This window comes from Dermacentor variabilis, chromosome 3, assembly GCF_050947875.1.
Source record: "Dermacentor variabilis isolate Ectoservices chromosome 3, ASM5094787v1, whole genome shotgun sequence".
Lineage (NCBI taxonomy): Eukaryota > Metazoa > Arthropoda > Arachnida > Ixodida > Ixodidae > Dermacentor > Dermacentor variabilis.
The window spans coordinates 9,187,807-9,205,376 of NC_134570.1; the positions used below are offsets into that span (position 1 = coordinate 9,187,807).

The 17,570-nt window shown below is 48.3% G+C and overlaps 1 protein-coding gene across 6 annotated transcripts in view; it reads left to right on the forward strand.

Annotated features, from left to right (window-relative positions):
- Positions 1-17,570, forward strand: part of LOC142575121 (uncharacterized) — a 261,480-nt gene that overhangs the window by 91,591 nt on the left and 152,319 nt on the right. For all 6 annotated transcript variants that reach the window (XM_075684131.1, XM_075684134.1, XM_075684135.1 and 3 more), the window contains one exon: positions 1,381-1,462. In XM_075684131.1, the coding sequence (XP_075540246.1) occupies positions 1,381-1,462 (82 nt within the window). The remainder of the gene's footprint in view (positions 1-1,380; positions 1,463-17,570) is intronic.

Here is a 17,570-nt window from a genome sequence, read left to right on the forward strand (position 1 = left end):
GCGGCGTATTCTCATACCGCTTGGAGGAGCGTCGAGCGTCACCGGCAGCCTTTCAGCCACATGCGTTCAAACGCGGTTGCTAAGGCGGTCTGACTTCTAGATTTTCAACACATGCGGCCTTGGCTCTACTACGATCCCTACTGCTCCCACGGAAACATCTGTGGTGTTATTTCTAAGGTACATCGCCGTAAGGCGCGATAAAGCAATGTTCCGGCACGACTGACTTAGCACGAGCGCCGCAGGTGCGAGACAGTCTGTCTGACATAGTGGTCGCCCAATGAGGCGTCAGCGCCCGCTGCTTCACCTATTTTGCCGCGCCGAAAGCCAGCGTCGGAGCGTAAACAAACTCGACCCCACTCCGCAATGCCGGTACGCCGGGACAAACGCATGCAACGCACGCTAAGAAATTTCCTCCGTAGTGCCTGGGCAGAGTCATGTCTTCAAGGAGAAAAAGCCCTCAGATTTTCTCTCGCGCGCCCACTCTTACTCGCGCCTGCGCACAAACGTCGGGCGATCCCTCAAATGAACGTCTCGTCTTGAAACTGTGCTCGGATCGGGCTCCTAGCGTTACGATACGTTACTCCCGGTGCATGGGCGTTGCCACGAAATCCAGCCTGCTTTCGCAATGTTCGCGCTGAAATGTCTTTTCGAGCATGAAAAGCACATTCCAGACAAAATGCAGCATTATTTGCGGCGCCGTGGGTTGTTTTGGTCGGCGGCGCATGACAGCACGAAAAAATTTCGGGCGGGAGTGGGGGGGGGGGGGGGGGGGGGGAAGCCCCATAAGCGCCCCTCCCCTCGGCTACACCCCTGACCACTTGCTACCCAGTGACCCAGGTAGGCGGGAAAGCGGTTGAATACAAACGTATACGGATAGATGCATAGACAGATAGCCTTCGGTAAGTGCATGAAGTATCCTAAGAATGCTAACGCATTGAAAAAGGTTAACCTGAAGAACGTCCGGTTAGCTACCCTGCGCTGCGAATGGGATAAGAGGTGAGCAAAAAGGGAGAGAAATAGCACTCGCTGCGCGCACCCGTAGAAGGGCACACCAAGTGTGCGAGCAGTCGCAGTGACTCGTCCACATGCGCAACATGAGCAGCGCTCTCCTTGCTTTCAGCGCCTATAACCCATAATCCAATGGTCTTCACCTCTGAAACGGTCTTCAATATAGTATGTTTAAAGCGATCCAGAGGGGGCAGTACTGGACGTTGAAACGGGAGCAGAGGCAAAGGAGGTGTTGTTCAATAGCCTTCAGTGCAAAGCATAAAAAGAACGATAATGCAGTCAGTGGTAACCCCTGATTACACCAGGGTGCGTATTGTAAAAATGAACCTGCTGCCGTCCTTGTGATCTTTTTCTTTGTGTTTGCGTGTAAAGTACTGCAGATGTCCCGTACAGATTGATGGGGAAGCATGGAGCCAAAATGGGCGTCTTGAACCCGGGTTGCGACAACGCACAGGTGAGAATCATCCCTTTCACTAGATTCAAACACTCTCTCCCAAGCTGATCCGCAAATCTCGATAAAAACTACACGCCATTCACGACGGCCTGAGCTCACGGGAACAAAAGAAACAAAGTGAGTCCCCGCACAAGGCGTTTATAGTGCCTATAATAATACCATGCAATGAACACACAATGACACAATCCTTGTAAAGCTAATCGAACATGAAGAATCACCACTGGCAGCTGCATATGGGATATTCAATAATAACATCGATAGATGTAATATATGGGTAGTGACCTTCCCCCTCAGGTATGCTATTGGCTCGTATAATGTAGCCATGGCGCCCAGAAGCCAGAGACCTTGAATGAAACTGTTTCTCAGCAGTGACCAGAAGTTAAAGGCGGATTTGGTCGTATCGAACGACGGAGATGACGTGCATTGTACAGTTCGAAGCAAAACATGCGTGTGCCCCCCGCCGAAGGAAGGCTGCGCCAGGGCAGTGCCGCATGCAGCTGATGCGCTGGGCACGGTGGTGCGTCCGGAACGCAGCAGATGGAGTGTGGAGTCTTCCGCGTAGAGCATTGTGGAAATATCGCTCGTGATTGCATGTTGTTGCATAAATAAAACACAGGTTGTAGCTATTTACAGACTGTGTTGAAACTAGCGGCGAAGCGAAATGAATGACAGCACTGTGTTCATCCTCGTCTTCACCTAAGCCTCCTATGCAAAACTATATACGGAGTGGTTTGCTTATTTTAGATCCTACGAAATGTTTAAAAAACGCCCATGGCAGACAACGTAATTCTAGTTCTTCAGCTAATCTCGCGCATCACTCACACAACAAACCCAGGAATTCTGGACATTCGTTCGGTTTCCTTTTTTCGCCACCGCGTGGCGACATTGAAGAATTCAAGTTCGCGCCGTGACGTATGTCATGACGCGCAACTAAAGAAAACGCAATAAAAAGAAGCACACCCGGAGACTGCTGCTTTATTTCAGTACTTGGAAACGAGCGCGCTTATGTGTCACACTTATCTCAAAGACGACCAGCTACTTGCTACACAAAATAAAGCAAAAAGGCTTTTATGATAAAACCGCTCAACCAATTTGAATGAGAATTGATGCACTTACGTGAGGAAATTAAACCGCAGTGATTGCAGAAAGGAGAATTTTCATTTAGCCCGTGGCACTTTTTTTTACAAGAATTGCCGAGAATCGGTAAACCTTAAAAAATAATAAAGGTACAAAGTTTGCAAATCCGTAACTCAGCATCAAAACAAATATCGCATTTCTAAAAACCTGATCCATTGGAGCATCTAAATCGGACAAATATCACGTATGAATGTACGACCTATGTGAATTTGTTACAATATTTCAAAAGGTTTTCCAAATGTAATCTTCAGAAGTTAGTGGTATATTGGAGAGTGGCTGATGATGATATTTGGGGTTTTACGTGCCAAAACCACTTTCTGATTATGAGGCACGCCGTAGTGGAGGACTCCGGAAATTTTGACCACCTGGGGTTCTTTCACGTGGACCTAAATCTAAGCACACGGGTGTTTTCGCATTTCGCCCCCATCGAAATGCGGCCGCCGTGGCCGGGATTCGATCCCGCGACCTCGTGCTCAGCAGCCCAACACCATAGCCACTGAGCAACCACGGCGGGTGTTGGAGAGTGGCGTACGATATATAATTTTTGTCCGCTTTAAATGAAATATTTGATGCAGCTTACAGAATTGCGATATCCTTTTTATTTGCTAAGGTACAAAGTTGTATACTTCAAATCTTCTTTGTTGAAATTTCGCAATGTTTAAGAATTTATGTAAAAAGAAGGTCCTAAATAAAAGATTGGCGTTTTGAAATCACTCCATTTTAACTGTTTCTTTTAAGTTCAACATAACTAATCAATTTCGGTGCAGTGGTTGCTCTGAACAAAGGATTGCCGATTTCCCATTTAAGCCCCCGTGTTGAATCTTCCCCGTAAGTTGGATTTAGAACAATATATTTGTTGGTAGAATATGTTTGTAAAGCAGCTTGGGAAGGAAGAAGAGCAAAGAAAGGGGAAAGGCCTGTTTAGCTAAACATCACTGAATGCTTACTTCTGGAATTCTATAGCGGTTAAGTCAAATAGTTCAGTAGACGCTATCCTGCCATGTGCACCAGAAATTTTCAAAGCGCTACACTACAAGATTTATTACAAACGTCCTGTTCTTCTCTAATTATTTTTAATATACGGCCGAAATATTACCAGGATTTAAATTTAGGGGTATTACGTGCCATAGCCAGGATCTGATTATGAGGCACGCCGTAGCGGGGGACACCGGAATAATTTGGACCACCTGTGGTTCTTTAACGTGCGCCTAAATCTAAGTGCACTGGTGTTTTCGCATTTCATCCCCATCAAAATCCAGCCGCCGTGGCCGGTATTCGATCCCACGGCCTCGTGCTTAGCAGCCCAACCCCATAACCACTAAGCAACCACGGCGGGTATTATCAAGGTATAGCTTCACAATCTGAAAAACGCACAGCCTTTATGCGACCTTACAGAATCCAGCAAAATTTCCAGCAAACTGATTTTCTCGAGCAGTTGCAGTAGGAATCCTAATTGTCTGTAATGTTCACACACAGCTTAAAACTTCGTGCTCATATGATTTTGCAAAGTACGCATGCTTAAACCCCATTTCCTGCAGAATGAAAGCCGGCGTCACGTCTTGTTCAGCAAAGGTGCCTTGAAATATGAGTACAGCGCTTGCATCAAACCTTGTGTATTAAGGGCAAATATACCATCTTAGCCTTCATTAGGAATACAATGATAAAAATTGTGTTAGCCTTTCAAACCTATTTACCTGCATTATGCGTTATGCGTTATGCACAAAATGTTTTTAATACCACAACGCTTTCTTTGTCTCAACTGCGATAGCTTTACGGTGGTTGGCTAACTGAATGTACGAGTTGTTCAGTTTCCCCGATGCTCCGCGTGTGAAAATGTTTTTCTTTACGTCAACAAAATCGTGGCCTTTCAGACGACAGATAAATATGAAGAATGCCAAGCGTTACGAAAACTGCTGGCATAAAAAGCCGGTTCAACGTTACTTGCCCATGAATACGAATGCGTATAGGTTTGCGAGAAGAGAGAAAACGAAGCACAGATAATACCTTCTGAAAGCAGTAAGGGAAGGGGGCTCACTGATGAATGAGGAGTTACCATCACAGGAGAGAAACGGTGCCTTGCCTAAAGTTTGTTTACACGCTGTGGCCGGCTTCGGTTTCGGCAAAAAATTGCTGGCTCTCCCGTAATCGAGAGTGGATGTAAGCATGAAATGGCAACCGGCAAAGCAGGTTGGTTGGAGATGATACTAGCCACAATCCTAAAATGGGTGCAGCGCATATTCGCAGCGGCACACTCCACCACACCACATTGCACCACGCCATACTGTGCACTGGTCCGTATGGACGCTGCCCAGCTGGAAGAAGAAAACCGGCTGAAGATGTGCAGCGAAAGACGCCAGGGAGACAAAGCGCACTGCCCAGCTAGAAGATGAAATCGCAAGCATCACTTACAGCGCGTACATACACAGAGACCAAAAGAACGACAAAGACAAGCCTGTCGCCGTCATTCTTTTGGTCCCTGTCTGTGTACGTGCTGTAAGTGATGCTTGCAATGGAATACCAACTAGCCCGTACCTAAACCCTGCTTCAGAAGATGAAAACAGGCCCCGCACACTCTCAAGTTCAACAAATGGCCACAGAGGGCGAAAAATCAATCGAGGCGCGTTTCAGCGTAAGCGCGCAAGTGGAGCTACTGTAATTTGGTCGAATACTTTAATTTGTGCTTTCTCTGCTAGGGGCGCTGAACATGCTGAATTTTTTAATTTACACAAACCATTGACATGAACAATCGAGGTGTCTAAGGATGCTTTTTTACCTCAGGCAAATAGGTAGTTAATTTTTTTTTAATTTTATCGTTGAAACTGCTTTTTAGTCATAGCGTCAAGGTTTTTGTGCTTGATTAACCACCGACAGCCGACAGCCTATTGGTATCGATGTGTTTCCTGGCCGTTGGCGTTCGAATACTACGGCGGTAAAACATTTTCGAAAGCATGCTGGTTTTGTCTGCGAGTCATTACATAGACTTGCTGTAAGAAGGTCTACTCTTGGCAAAGAATAGTGCCTCATTTTGTTTAGGCGTTACCATAATGAATGCGGCGGAGGTTGAGGGAGTACGCTTGAAGGTACGTTTTTATGCCGTTGATCTCCATAACACCGTAAGTACGCAAACCGATGTCACAGAACACCCTATGCATCATCGTGTGTTCTCCGTCATCGCTTGTTTGCTGTACGCCTACTAATTCTTCATTTCTTCTTCAAGTGTTGTATCCTCCTTTCGTCCTTGTTCTCTTGTGCTTCACTTAGAGTATGTCGTTCCGTCAGCTGTAATGCGCATTTGCAAGACCAATACGTTTGATAAGACGCAGTGGTTATCATAATTTCACTACACATGTATTAAGCTGGCACATATGGTTCAGATACAGATACCTGTATGCAGACTTGCACGACGTCGATGCGGAGATTAGGATAATTATGACGCCCGTAAGGAAGAGGCAGCTGACGGCCGTAAGCTGTTGCGTTCTTTCCGCCAAACTACCCGGCCTGGTAGTGCTGTAAAGATGCTGTATAAAAGTGGCACGCGGTGACAGGGAAATTATTATACTTAGCAGCCGACCGTACGTTTTGTAGCTTAGGTCTTCTTTCTTGTGCGTTTGTGCTACCCTTATTAATGATCCATTTCTTGACTATGTTCATGACTATGTAACCGCGTTTGAGTGGATGCGTAGGCGTGTGCTTTTTGTTGTACTTGTAAGATGCAAATAAAATATCTTCAGGCTTGCTCAATCTTTGGTGTCGTGTGCGTTTATTCCAGTCGAGGCCATCGTGCCATCTGGAAACCGCATTCTGTCAGTAGCCCTACACGAAATGCAACAGCTGGAGCGCGGCGGCACAACTGGGGGTTCCCCGAGTTGTGCCGCCGAAAAACGAAAAACCGCTCGGGATGCCCTTAAAAGTCAGTTCAGAGTGTGCCTTAACTCGATATGACCCAGCGCTACATGTATTCTGCTGCGCCTCGATCGTGCTCCCGCCAGTTTGGTTGCTGTGTGGCAAACGTAGCGCCTACATAAATATGTAGGCGCTACGTTTGCCACACAGCAACTGGCGGGAGCACGATCGAGGCGCAGCCACAGAACACCTATACAAACTTAGCGCAGCAGCCAGAAACCCAGTAAAGCCACAGAACACCTGGTAAACTGTGCAAAACCCCGTTTCCGTTTCCTGTTGTACAGCGCCACCCGTGGTCGCATACTTTAGTTTACGACGCCACCGCTACGCTTATTTCCGTAGCACTGTGGAAGGTACAGTTTCCCTTCTCTAAGTTTGTATGGGTGTTCTGTGATGAAAAGCGCCTGCAGGTGGTGCCACACAGCGTGGCGCCATCTCTCGAGGCGACGCAAAACCCGCGCCGCGCAACTCACCGACCGCTGGTGTTCAAAAGGGCACAGGCAACCCTGTCTCAGCGCGAAAAGATAACAATGAAGTGTGTAATATCCCGTATCTGCCTTTTGAACGTCGCTATTGAAAATGGCAAATAAAACTTCAGCCTACTAGAAGTTGCAGCTTGAGTGATAATGTGAACAAACATTAGGAAGTACTCGGAAGCAATATTTTTGTAACTTGTTTGGGCAGACAACTTCTTGTGGCTATGAATAGAAAGCTACCATGGCAAAGCGCGCACAAGTGAGAGCGCTTCTGGAAACAGTAGTAGTAGTAGTAAAAACTTTATTAAGGATGGTAGCGGGGGAAAAGGGGTCAAAGAGCAATGGATGGCTGCCTTAGTCCAGGGCTTCACTGGCCTTGGCCACCCGCTGGACTTGCTGGAGGAGTGTCCTCCGCACCCCCAGGTCCGAGCTGGCTAGCTCTACCTCCCACTGCTCTGCTAATGATTATTGTTTGTTTGTGTTAGGCTGAACAGCTAACTCTGGTGGCATTCTTTCACACGTCCACAAAATGTGGGAAAGGGTTGGTCTACCGCCACACCACGTTCATCTAGCTCGATATTGTATAGGGTAGAGTGCGTGAAGTTTTGTGAGGTGCGGATAAACATCGGTCTGCATTTTTCTGAGGCTTGTGGCCTCTATCCCCGCCTAAGGATTTGAGCGAGGAGGCGTATTTTTGGCGTGTCAAACGCTGGTGTTCCAACATATTGCAGGGGTGTTTCGGTATAAGCAAGGCGTGTGAGCTGGGCTAGTCCTCTCGGTTGCAAAGATCACGAGCTAGAGCATAAGCCCGTTCGTTGCCTACAAGGCCTCAGCGTCCTGGGCACCATACTGCAGTGTGGTAGTGTTGCAAGTTACGACCTAGCAATCGGCCATTCATAAATAAGCGACATGCCTCTTGAGAGTCAGTGACTATGGTTGAAGAGAAACGTCTCCTCTCCTGATGTTGGATAGCTGGGGCTATTGCTGCACTCTCCGCAGATGCTATGCAAGATGCGGTTAAGGATGCGGTGACGAGGGGCTGGTGTTTTTGTCTACAGCTACTGCTGTATAACGCGATTTAGCGTACGTAGCAGCATCTAGGTATATGACATCTGGTTTGGGTGCCAACTGGTGGCGTAGCCATTTGACCCTTGCCAAACGACGACCTTTGTGGGTATCGTGATGCATATGCTTGGGAAGCGGTCTGGTGCTTATGTGCTTGCAACAATCTTTAGTCATATCCTCCATAGCATCTCCTGTACTCAGAGGGGGTGGGACTCCTATGCAGGCTAAGATAGTTCGGCCTACAGCGGTAGTGCTGAGGCGGCCTCTCTGCGAGACCAGTACCGCACTTTGGAACTCCGCAAATGTGTTATGTAAGCTCAAGGCCATAAAGCCTCTCAGTCGGAGTTTGTACAGGCAGCCATAAGGCAGCTTTTACGCGCTGCGAACGATAGCTTCTATTTGGTATTCTTCGGACTTGCTCAGGTGGTGGTAGGGAAGCCCGTACGATATTCACCTACGGACGAAAGCTTGGACTAGCCGTAGAGTGCCTCTCTCTTTCATTCTTTTATGGTGACACGTTATGCGACGTATCATCCTAGAGATTTGTTTAGTTGTAGTGCGTAAAGTATTGGTTGTGTGTGTAGCCTTGCCATTGCTTTGTGCCCAAAAACCCAGAATTAGGGCTTGGGTGACTTCAGCAATGGGGTGGCCGTCCACGCTGAGATTTATTTGTCCATTCGTTTTATAGCGAGGATTGTGAACTTGAATAACGTTTGATTTTTCCAGGGCGCAGCTAAGTCCGCTGTTCCTAGCGAACCCAGAGGCTATGTCGGGCGCCTCCTGAAGTGTTTGCTCTTTCTGAGCTCTCTCCTAGAGAGCCTTATGAAGCCTAAAGGGTTGTATCCTCCGCATATAAAGTGTAGCCTAATTGCGGGATTTCCTCTAGGACATGAGCGAGTCTGCGCATAGCTATGTTAAATAGGAGGGGTAATATTACTGCTCCTTGAGGGGTTCCTTTGTTAGGCATGTCTATAGGATCTGACCGGGTCTGCCCAATGCGTATTGTGGCTGTTCCGTAAGTGAGGAAGGACTTGACATATGCAAATGTTCGCTCACCGCACCCTATGACAATGAGTTCGTTGAGTATAGCCTCCTGCGAGGTGTTATCGAAAGCCCCCTTGAGGTCGAGGACGAGAATTAGATGCTCGCTTCCCTTAGGTATGCGGCATAAGACCTCTTTCAGAAGAAAAAAGGCGTCCTGTGTGGAGAGCCCAGCCCTGAAATCTCGCATGGTAGGTAGGAAAAGGTAATTGAATTCGACGTAATGCTAGGAGAATGCCAGCAAACTTGAGAGTAGGAAAAAATCGAGAGGCAGACATAGACAAAGAGACAGGAAGGTGGCTGGACTAACAACTGAACTTTATTCATGAAAACGACGTCCCCCAAGTCCGTACTGAACATGCGCAGGCACAACCACACAAAAACACGGTCAACACCATGTCTATACACGTCTACAGTTATCAAGAAATAATAGCTCTTCTCACTCCTCTCAAGTTTGCTGGCATTCTCCTAGCATAACCATGTACCAACTAGCCCAACAGGCCACTCTCATGAATTCGACGTAAGTTTGAAGGTGGTTCTGTATGACTATTTCATACATTGCCATTTGTTGGGCGTATTGGTAAACTGACTTGGAAAGCATATTTAGCGCCACTGAACAAGGTCAGAAGGGAGACGACACCACAATGCGCTAACTTCAACAACTTGATTATCAGGAAACACGCACCTATTTGACCCATGCACAGTGGCGCCACCTCATCCAAATTTTAACCTTCCAAAAAGCGGTCTCCTTATCTAACAAGTCGACCGAAGGGGCACTAACACACGTATCACTATTCCGACAGATAGCGTGTGTCTCAATAATCCCTCGCCGCCATAAGGCTGCTCGGCGTATTCGTGCCTATCTGCGGCCGCCGAAGCGACTGCGTCAGGCTTAGTTCGACCTCGTCCAACGGAGAAGTTTGAAAGTCCTTAACTTGGAAAGTATTGGTCACTTACGGCCAAAACCAGTCTCCGGCGGTGCAGAAACACTTTACGGATAATCTAAACACAAAAATCCTGGTCCCAACTCGAGCTAAATGCATTAAAAAGCCGTAAGTCAGCGGAGCGGCATCTCTTCGAAGCACAAATTGGGCATGTCCCATAGCGTTCCCTTCTGAGAACAGTCCCGCGTTTTCATCCACGTCAGTTTAGGCTGGGGAAGAGAGAACATAAGCACCCTATTAGCAACAATGAAGCAAGACAGAACACACCTCTCAGTGTTAAAGATTACTTATTTTGCGACTTTTACGCGTCTGGGCAAACACTAAAACGTCGCACGTGGAAGCTGCGTCGATTCAGCGTCTGTTCCGAGCGACCGGAAGCACTGCCAAACGCTGCAGCTGCTCGGCGCGCTGACACACGTGCAGCTGCCACGCAATCAACACCCCCTAGACTTGAAGGCCGAAGCGCTCCTGCTGATCACGTGACGCGCGTCATCGTTTGGAGGCGGCCGCGTGAGGCCGGGAGGCTTGGGGCCAAGGTAGGGTGCAATCAGAGAGTGCAATTACCGATGAGAGGTGATATTTTGCCTTAGGTATGCGAGGCACAGTTCTGCTCAGAGGATATCGAAGGATTCCTGTGCTCAGAAACATCTAAGGCTGCTTTCACAGTAATCATCCCCTTACAAACGTCACAAGCATACGGTCTGATGCCCCCTACTCAGAAACCGTGTTGTCGCAACAAGATCTACTGCCGTCAGACTTCGCACCGCATGACATGAAAGGCACACACTGGCGGGAAGGGTATTTTACCCTGCATGACACTAATGTCTTGCTCCATAACTCCATCAAAACCTCTATGGCGCGACAATGAGACAACCTCAAACCGCGACAAGAGCGTTTCCATAGACTTGACGCTGGTTTGAGACTCCGCCTTCCACTTCGGTTGCGAACAGGCCAGGGAACACTCATCCATCGATTACGGCTCGGTGTGACGTACACTCACCGATACCTTCACAAGATTATACGAGAACGAGGACCCTGACTGTAGCGTCTGTCACACTCCCTAGACAAGTCTCACATACTTTGCGTATACCCTCAATATATGGTCGTGCGAAGGACACTTGAGTCTAGTGTTGACAGCTTCGACTCCCGCCCCTTTTCAGAAGAAAATGTCCTAGGAGCGTGGAGAAGAGTTGACCATGCCCAACGCATCATAAAATCACTCTTGACTTTCTATGTGACACTGGCTTAGACGGTCGTCTCTAGGACCTATGAGAGGTGAAGACAGCGCGAAATGTGTTAGCGTGATAACGCTGTGTGTGGACAAGATTACTTCTGCGTGTAGTCTGTCTAAAGTGCGCATCCGCGTATTGAACGACATGTATATATGGCTCATCGTACCCTATACATAATCACCTCCCACCTAGCTTTCCCATTCGCGGCGCGCAGGGATGTAATGTTTAGCAGACACGATCGTTTGCGTGCATTGTATGCGCTGCGCTTGTCAGCTAAAAATGGCCAGAGCTGATGAGGGACGCATTAAAGGGGTTGGGACACCAAATTTTTAGGCTATAAAAAGTATGTTTTCGGCTGCTTCCGCATGCACGGACACCCACAACGAGGTATTGGACGCTGCAAACATTTCAAAATAATTTTAATTCAGCTCCAAAAAGTCATTAAAAGCTCCTTCTCGTGGTCGAGACCCATCGCTAGCGCGGCAGTTATGACGTCACAGCAGAGGAACGAAAATATTAACGTCATAGCACACTAGCACAAAAACGTGACGTATGGTGAGTAGCGATGAAATGCCGATTACGGAGCCTGCTGAGCCGAGCGACCGAGCATAGCCTCCGCTATGACCGAGCTACAGGCGTATAGAAATCCTTTCTTAATGCAAAGAAGGGGTAAGGCGTGCAGACTCGGACACAAGAGGAGAGAAGTGGACAACACGAACGCCGCACGGCGGCACACGAACGGATGAATGAGTGCGGTGACGGGCCTTTAAACGTTGAGTGTAACACTAGCCGGCCGACTCCGAAAGGGACCAGGATATGCGGCGTTCGTGTTGTCCGCTTCTCTCCTCGCATAGTTCGGCAGCTCAGAGCGGCCTCTCGTTCGCTTGGCCTTTCTCAATGTGAAGGCCCATCCACGCTACCGGCACGCAAACTCGCCGCACGCCGTTTGCCGTTCGCGGGCCCCCGTGCGACGGCGGTTTTGCTCGCGAACGGCGAGATTTCCTTGCCGTAGAGAGGACGGGCCCGGGACCCATTTGTGCGGCAGCCGTACGGCGAAGAGGCCAATCAGCGACCGAGAAGTGGTCACTCTGGCACCGACGGCAGCCTCACCGCCTCTGATCGTTCGGCGCCGCCGATATCGTCGCTAGGCCTTTTCCGGTTCACTTCAAAGCTAAAGCTTCCGTCGCTTAGGAATGAATCACCGACTCTCACAAGCCGCAATATTTTCCTACCGTTGTTGTCGCTCTTCGCAATAATTATAATAATCGTGACATGCACTTCGAATCGCCAGTTGTTTACCTCTGCTGGCAGAGCACGCGTATGCGCGAGCAGACGACGCAGCATAGTTTTACGTTACTATTATTGCGACGGACGTGACCAAGCCGTGTTGCGTTTCCTCTCCTATGACGTCATAGCATCCCCCGGAGCCCAGAAACCGAAATCGCTCGGTATAATAATGCTATTATTAAATTATTTATCGGGTATATATGAATTCCGCGGTGTGTATCGTGCTTCCTGAAGCAGTACGCAACGCTTCAATTGAAGAACGCATGAACGAAAATTTCCATGTCTCCACCACTTTAAGCTATTTTACCAGCACTAACCTCTGGAACTTGGTTACTTTGTTATTTTTCTTTAGTAGGTGTGCTTTAGTTGATTGCTCTCGTGATTGTAGCATCAGGACGATTCTATACAAGAGGGGGCATTGACACGTGTACTTATTTATCCTTTTCTCGGGGACTGCATTTCACCCGCTTACAACTTAAGCTTATCGCTCAGCGCAGGACGCACCTGCATGATCTCGAACTTACTCAAATGTTATCGTTAATTGTACCCGTTTTGTATGTTCTCGCCGAACCTTTTTAACCAGATTGTATGCGTGACATTAACTGTGTAGTACTTTCTGGAAGGCACGTGGTCACAAGTGATTACCCTGGAACTTTCGACGACTCATGTATAAAAGCCGACGCGCTTGACCCGCAGATCAGACTTTCGACGGTCGTCGACTGTGCTCGGCGCTATTGCTGTGCTTCAAACATAGAATAAGACATTCAACAAGAGCGGACACTCCCATAGAGCCCAGCGGCCGAATTGACTGTAGCACACCAAGGTAGCTTGCATTAAAACCTGAACCACACTTTCGGTATCGGCTCTAAGCGCGCGTGTTTTGAACTCTAGTTTGTACGCGTTACGCCAGCCGCGCTAATTGGCGTGACGTTTGTTTTTTGCTTGTCCTGCTATACCACGCGCGGCATTGGTTCGGCATCGTTTCATTATTTAGCAAAAATTATTGCGAACGATCTTTACCAGCCTCCATCGAATCAGTGTAACCTGCAATTTCATAAAGTAGACGCGGAACAGGACAGGACGCCTTGTGAAATGAGGAAATTTTTATTTTTCTCTATATAAATGATCGTTCCGGGCCTTTTGTGCGTTCATCCAATGTTGTGGCACCAGGCAAGCAGCAGTAGTTCACGTACCAAGCTCCAGCAGATGACGTCACCTGAACAAAAAAAGTAAATTCCAAACATGTTTCATTTTGGTATTTGAGCCTACACTCTAAGAAGTATTCCGGGGAAAACGGGAGTAACTGGGCAGTTAGTCCTAAAAAGGGCGCTTTCGTCCCTCAAGGGAGTAACTGCACGGATGTGCGTGCCGTGTGCAAATTTTGGAGAGTAAGTGTTTAGTCCCTGGTCGGAAAGAGAGCAACGGGAGGACGAACGGCAACAGTTACTCCCCATGTGCTCCGCTGTTTCCGTCCGCGTCGTGGAGTGATGCGGCAAAAACTGTATTGTCTATAAATCGTGAATAGTTCGAAGTTCGTGCACTGTTTATTGAACGACATACAAAGCAGCACTTTGCCTCTTCGTGAGAAAATTGCGTGAAATATAAAGTTGAAATGTGAAGAGCCATGCCCTTAATGCGCGCACCATGAGTGAGCGATACACATTAAACGCGCAAGTCATTGATAGACTGCTAGATTTTGCTGGTCAATAGTACCTAAGTTCATTCCGTTCCAAGGAGATTACGAACTCAACTGAAGCGATGTGTAGCTTAAACGGGACACACCAAGCGACAAAGCAATTGTCCGTCTCTGTCGTCTTATGTGCCCCTTTTGAGCTCGCTACACGTTTACATCGCGTAGTGCCTCAGTTTTAGGCCCCCTAAGAATACTCGGGTAGATTTCTTTTCGCACTCGCTTATTGTTGCAAGTACACTCAACGTTACACTCTCCCCGCACAGGATACACACAAAATGCCGAATCGCTTGTACATTGCCGCACCTGCGTGCCGATGCTTAACCTGTCTCAATTTCCTACCCCGGTCAACCAATCTGCCGTGGTGCAGTGGTTAGAGTAGCTGACTTGTGAGCCCGAGGACGTTAGTTCGAATCCTACTTTCGGGCACGTTTTTTTTTGCTTTTTTTTCAGCTCAGTGATCTTTTTTTATTAGCGTATAAATGCCTAATTTCATTAATTCCACCTTTGCGGAGCATCGGAAATAATGGCCGTTACTCCCTTGAGGAGCATCGGAAAAGAGCAACTGTTAGTCCTCAGAGGAGTAACGGCATGGGGAGTAACAGTTCATCCCCTCGCACTTACCCGCTAAAGGGAGGAATGGTTGTGGCGGATCAGTTGCTCCCCAAAAGGAGTAACCTCAATACCCCATTTCCTCCTTTTCTTCTTAGAGTGTATATTGGTATACCGCACGTAGAGGTGATACGTTCGAAAGTGGTGAATTCGCTACATTACAAACAAAAGCAATTCGCTTCTACATACGCAGTGTAGAATATACCCGGCTCGTCCCAAACGATAGCATAAAATATGAGGAAAACATGTGATTTCCAAGCATTCCTAGTTACCGCACCTTATTTCCTGCCCTTTAAGAGCACGGATAGACGGGCCACTACGCCTTTTTGACAGATTTTGGCCTCTGTCGACGCAGTGGTACGCCACGTACACAGAGATGGATGCGACACAAGCGCCCCGCCAGACTGTGCTAGACACTCGCAGAATGCATTCTACTCGCATCCAAGACAAATGCGTGGGCGCAGAGCACGCTTTCAGTCGTTCAGACGGCTGAATTTTCGAGTTAGATTTTCCTGGTTTGTGAGCTCCTCGGAGCTATCTCTGTGAAAGTAGTGAATGCGCTACATTACAAACAAAAGCAATTCGCTTCTACATACGCGGGGTAGAATATATCCGACTCATCCCAAACAATAGCATAAAATATGAAGAAGACATCTTATTTCCAAGCATTCCCCAGTTCCTTCCTGCACTTTAAGGGCTCGAATAGTGCACGTTCTTTCCTGCACTTCAAGGGCTCGAATAGACGGGCGACTATGTGTTTTGGGCAGATCCCGGCCTCAGCCGACGCGGTGGTACGCCACGTACGCAAAGATGGATAAGACACAAGCGTCACAGCGAACAGACAAACAAACAGCGTCACAGCGACGGAGTTGCTTTTCGCCAACTGCGTCACAATGTTCGGGGCCGTGCCATAGCCTCAATTGCTTGAAATGCAGCGCAGATTGTCAAACAATATTTCTCACCTTGCCGTACTCCAATAGCGTAGTGGTGCCGTGTCGAAGTGCAGAAGGAATGAAATAATTCGCCGAAAGCCCAGGAAACCAGGCTACATCCAAAAAAAAGAAAAAGAAAATCGCAGTTTTGGCCGAAAGGCGAAGCATCGATTGGGATAGCAAATTATTAGATAGCTATACGAAGTAAGGCTGGTAGTGTTATCGGCCGTATGAACTTGTAAACATTCGCTTACTAACTAAATTAACAAGCACGCTGTCCAGCGCGCACAGGTAAACACGAACACATCTCGCTCGGTGAACGCGGAAACTCGCTGCGTGAACTCTGGAGTGAGGAATCGCGGCAGCAGCAACGAGCGAATGGACCTTCGTGCACCTTTCGCTTCAACGCGAACGAAACGTTGAAAGAGCACCGCATACGAAGCTACCGGCACTAGGCACACTCTGCAAACATCGCAGATCGCTTTGAAGATGACGGCCGCGTGGGTGCGCACTTTGGCCGCGTCGCATAAAACCCCTTAAACTTCGTAAAGTAGTGCCACGCTTTGAAGAATGCCGCCGACTGCTCGCGCGCTCTGGCCGAGGCCTAGGCCGCGTCGCTATTGGCCTAATAGCATCATGTTGGCCCTCGCGCCTTGCTTCAGTGCCATTTTTGCTCGAGAAGCGTCTACCGAGTGGCGAGGAGCGTATGTTGGCGCCGTTGCTACGCTAGAGCAGTGTAGGTAGCGCCACGGTCGACGAGGGAGTGTGACAGAGAGGAGAAACGAGGAGTAGTGAAGGCGGAGGAGGAGAGTGTCGCTACTTTATGAAGCTTAAAGGGAAGCTGAAAGCTTTTCCAGAAAAAATGAGTGAAGAGCAGTACGTTGTGGTTTTCAACTCTCTGAATTCGAATATCGCATCGAAATTGAGCGAAAGAAAGCGCAAACATATTTTATTTCGACGAAAAATGCAGCAGCGGACACGCCCAGCTCGCGCGCCTCGTTTTCGCCTGTGATTGGTCGGGCGCCTCGTGACGTCAACAATGGCGTTCATCCGGACCGACTGCTGCCGCTACACACGAAGCACAATTCAAGGAAGTTTAGTGGTGTTTTGCTGAGACGTTCATGCAAAATTTCGAGAGCTTGCGTTTCTCTGAGGAGTTCGGCGTTAAGTCCAAACTCCACGAGAGCGATGTTGCGCGCGACGGTGACGGGCGACGGCTTCGAGCGACAAAACGGGCCGTCGCTTGAACAGATCGCTCGGTGTTGTCGCTCGATCGCTCAATTCTAGAAATCTAGAACTCGTCGCTCGTCGCCCGGAAATGCTATGAGCGACTAGCCTATAGTGCGAAGCCGAAACTTGATGTACATAACTGAAATACTACTCTTTGTCGCACGGAACGAGCAAACTATTGAATTTTACACGTGCAAAAATAAGAACCTAGTGCAAGACCTTCAGAAATATTTTATGCTCCTTCTTCAGTAAAATACATCAACTTAAATTGATAAAGCATGCGTCACGCTAGTTTCGGCGCGTATATTGCTTCCCTCATACCGGGAAGTCGTCGCTCAAAGCCGTCGCTCGCGTGGAGTTCGGCTTGCAGGCGACGAGTGAACGCGACAGACATCGCCTCGCTTGTCGCGCTGTCGTTGCCGCGTGCAAGGTCACTTGTAAGGGGTTTATACTTTACTCCCTACATGTACGAGCCGAGTGCGAAGAGCCGGCCTCTCCAAGAAGCAAAAAATGTTGGTGCAAGCACTGCTTTCCACGCGAACGAAGGCGAAGTGTTAGC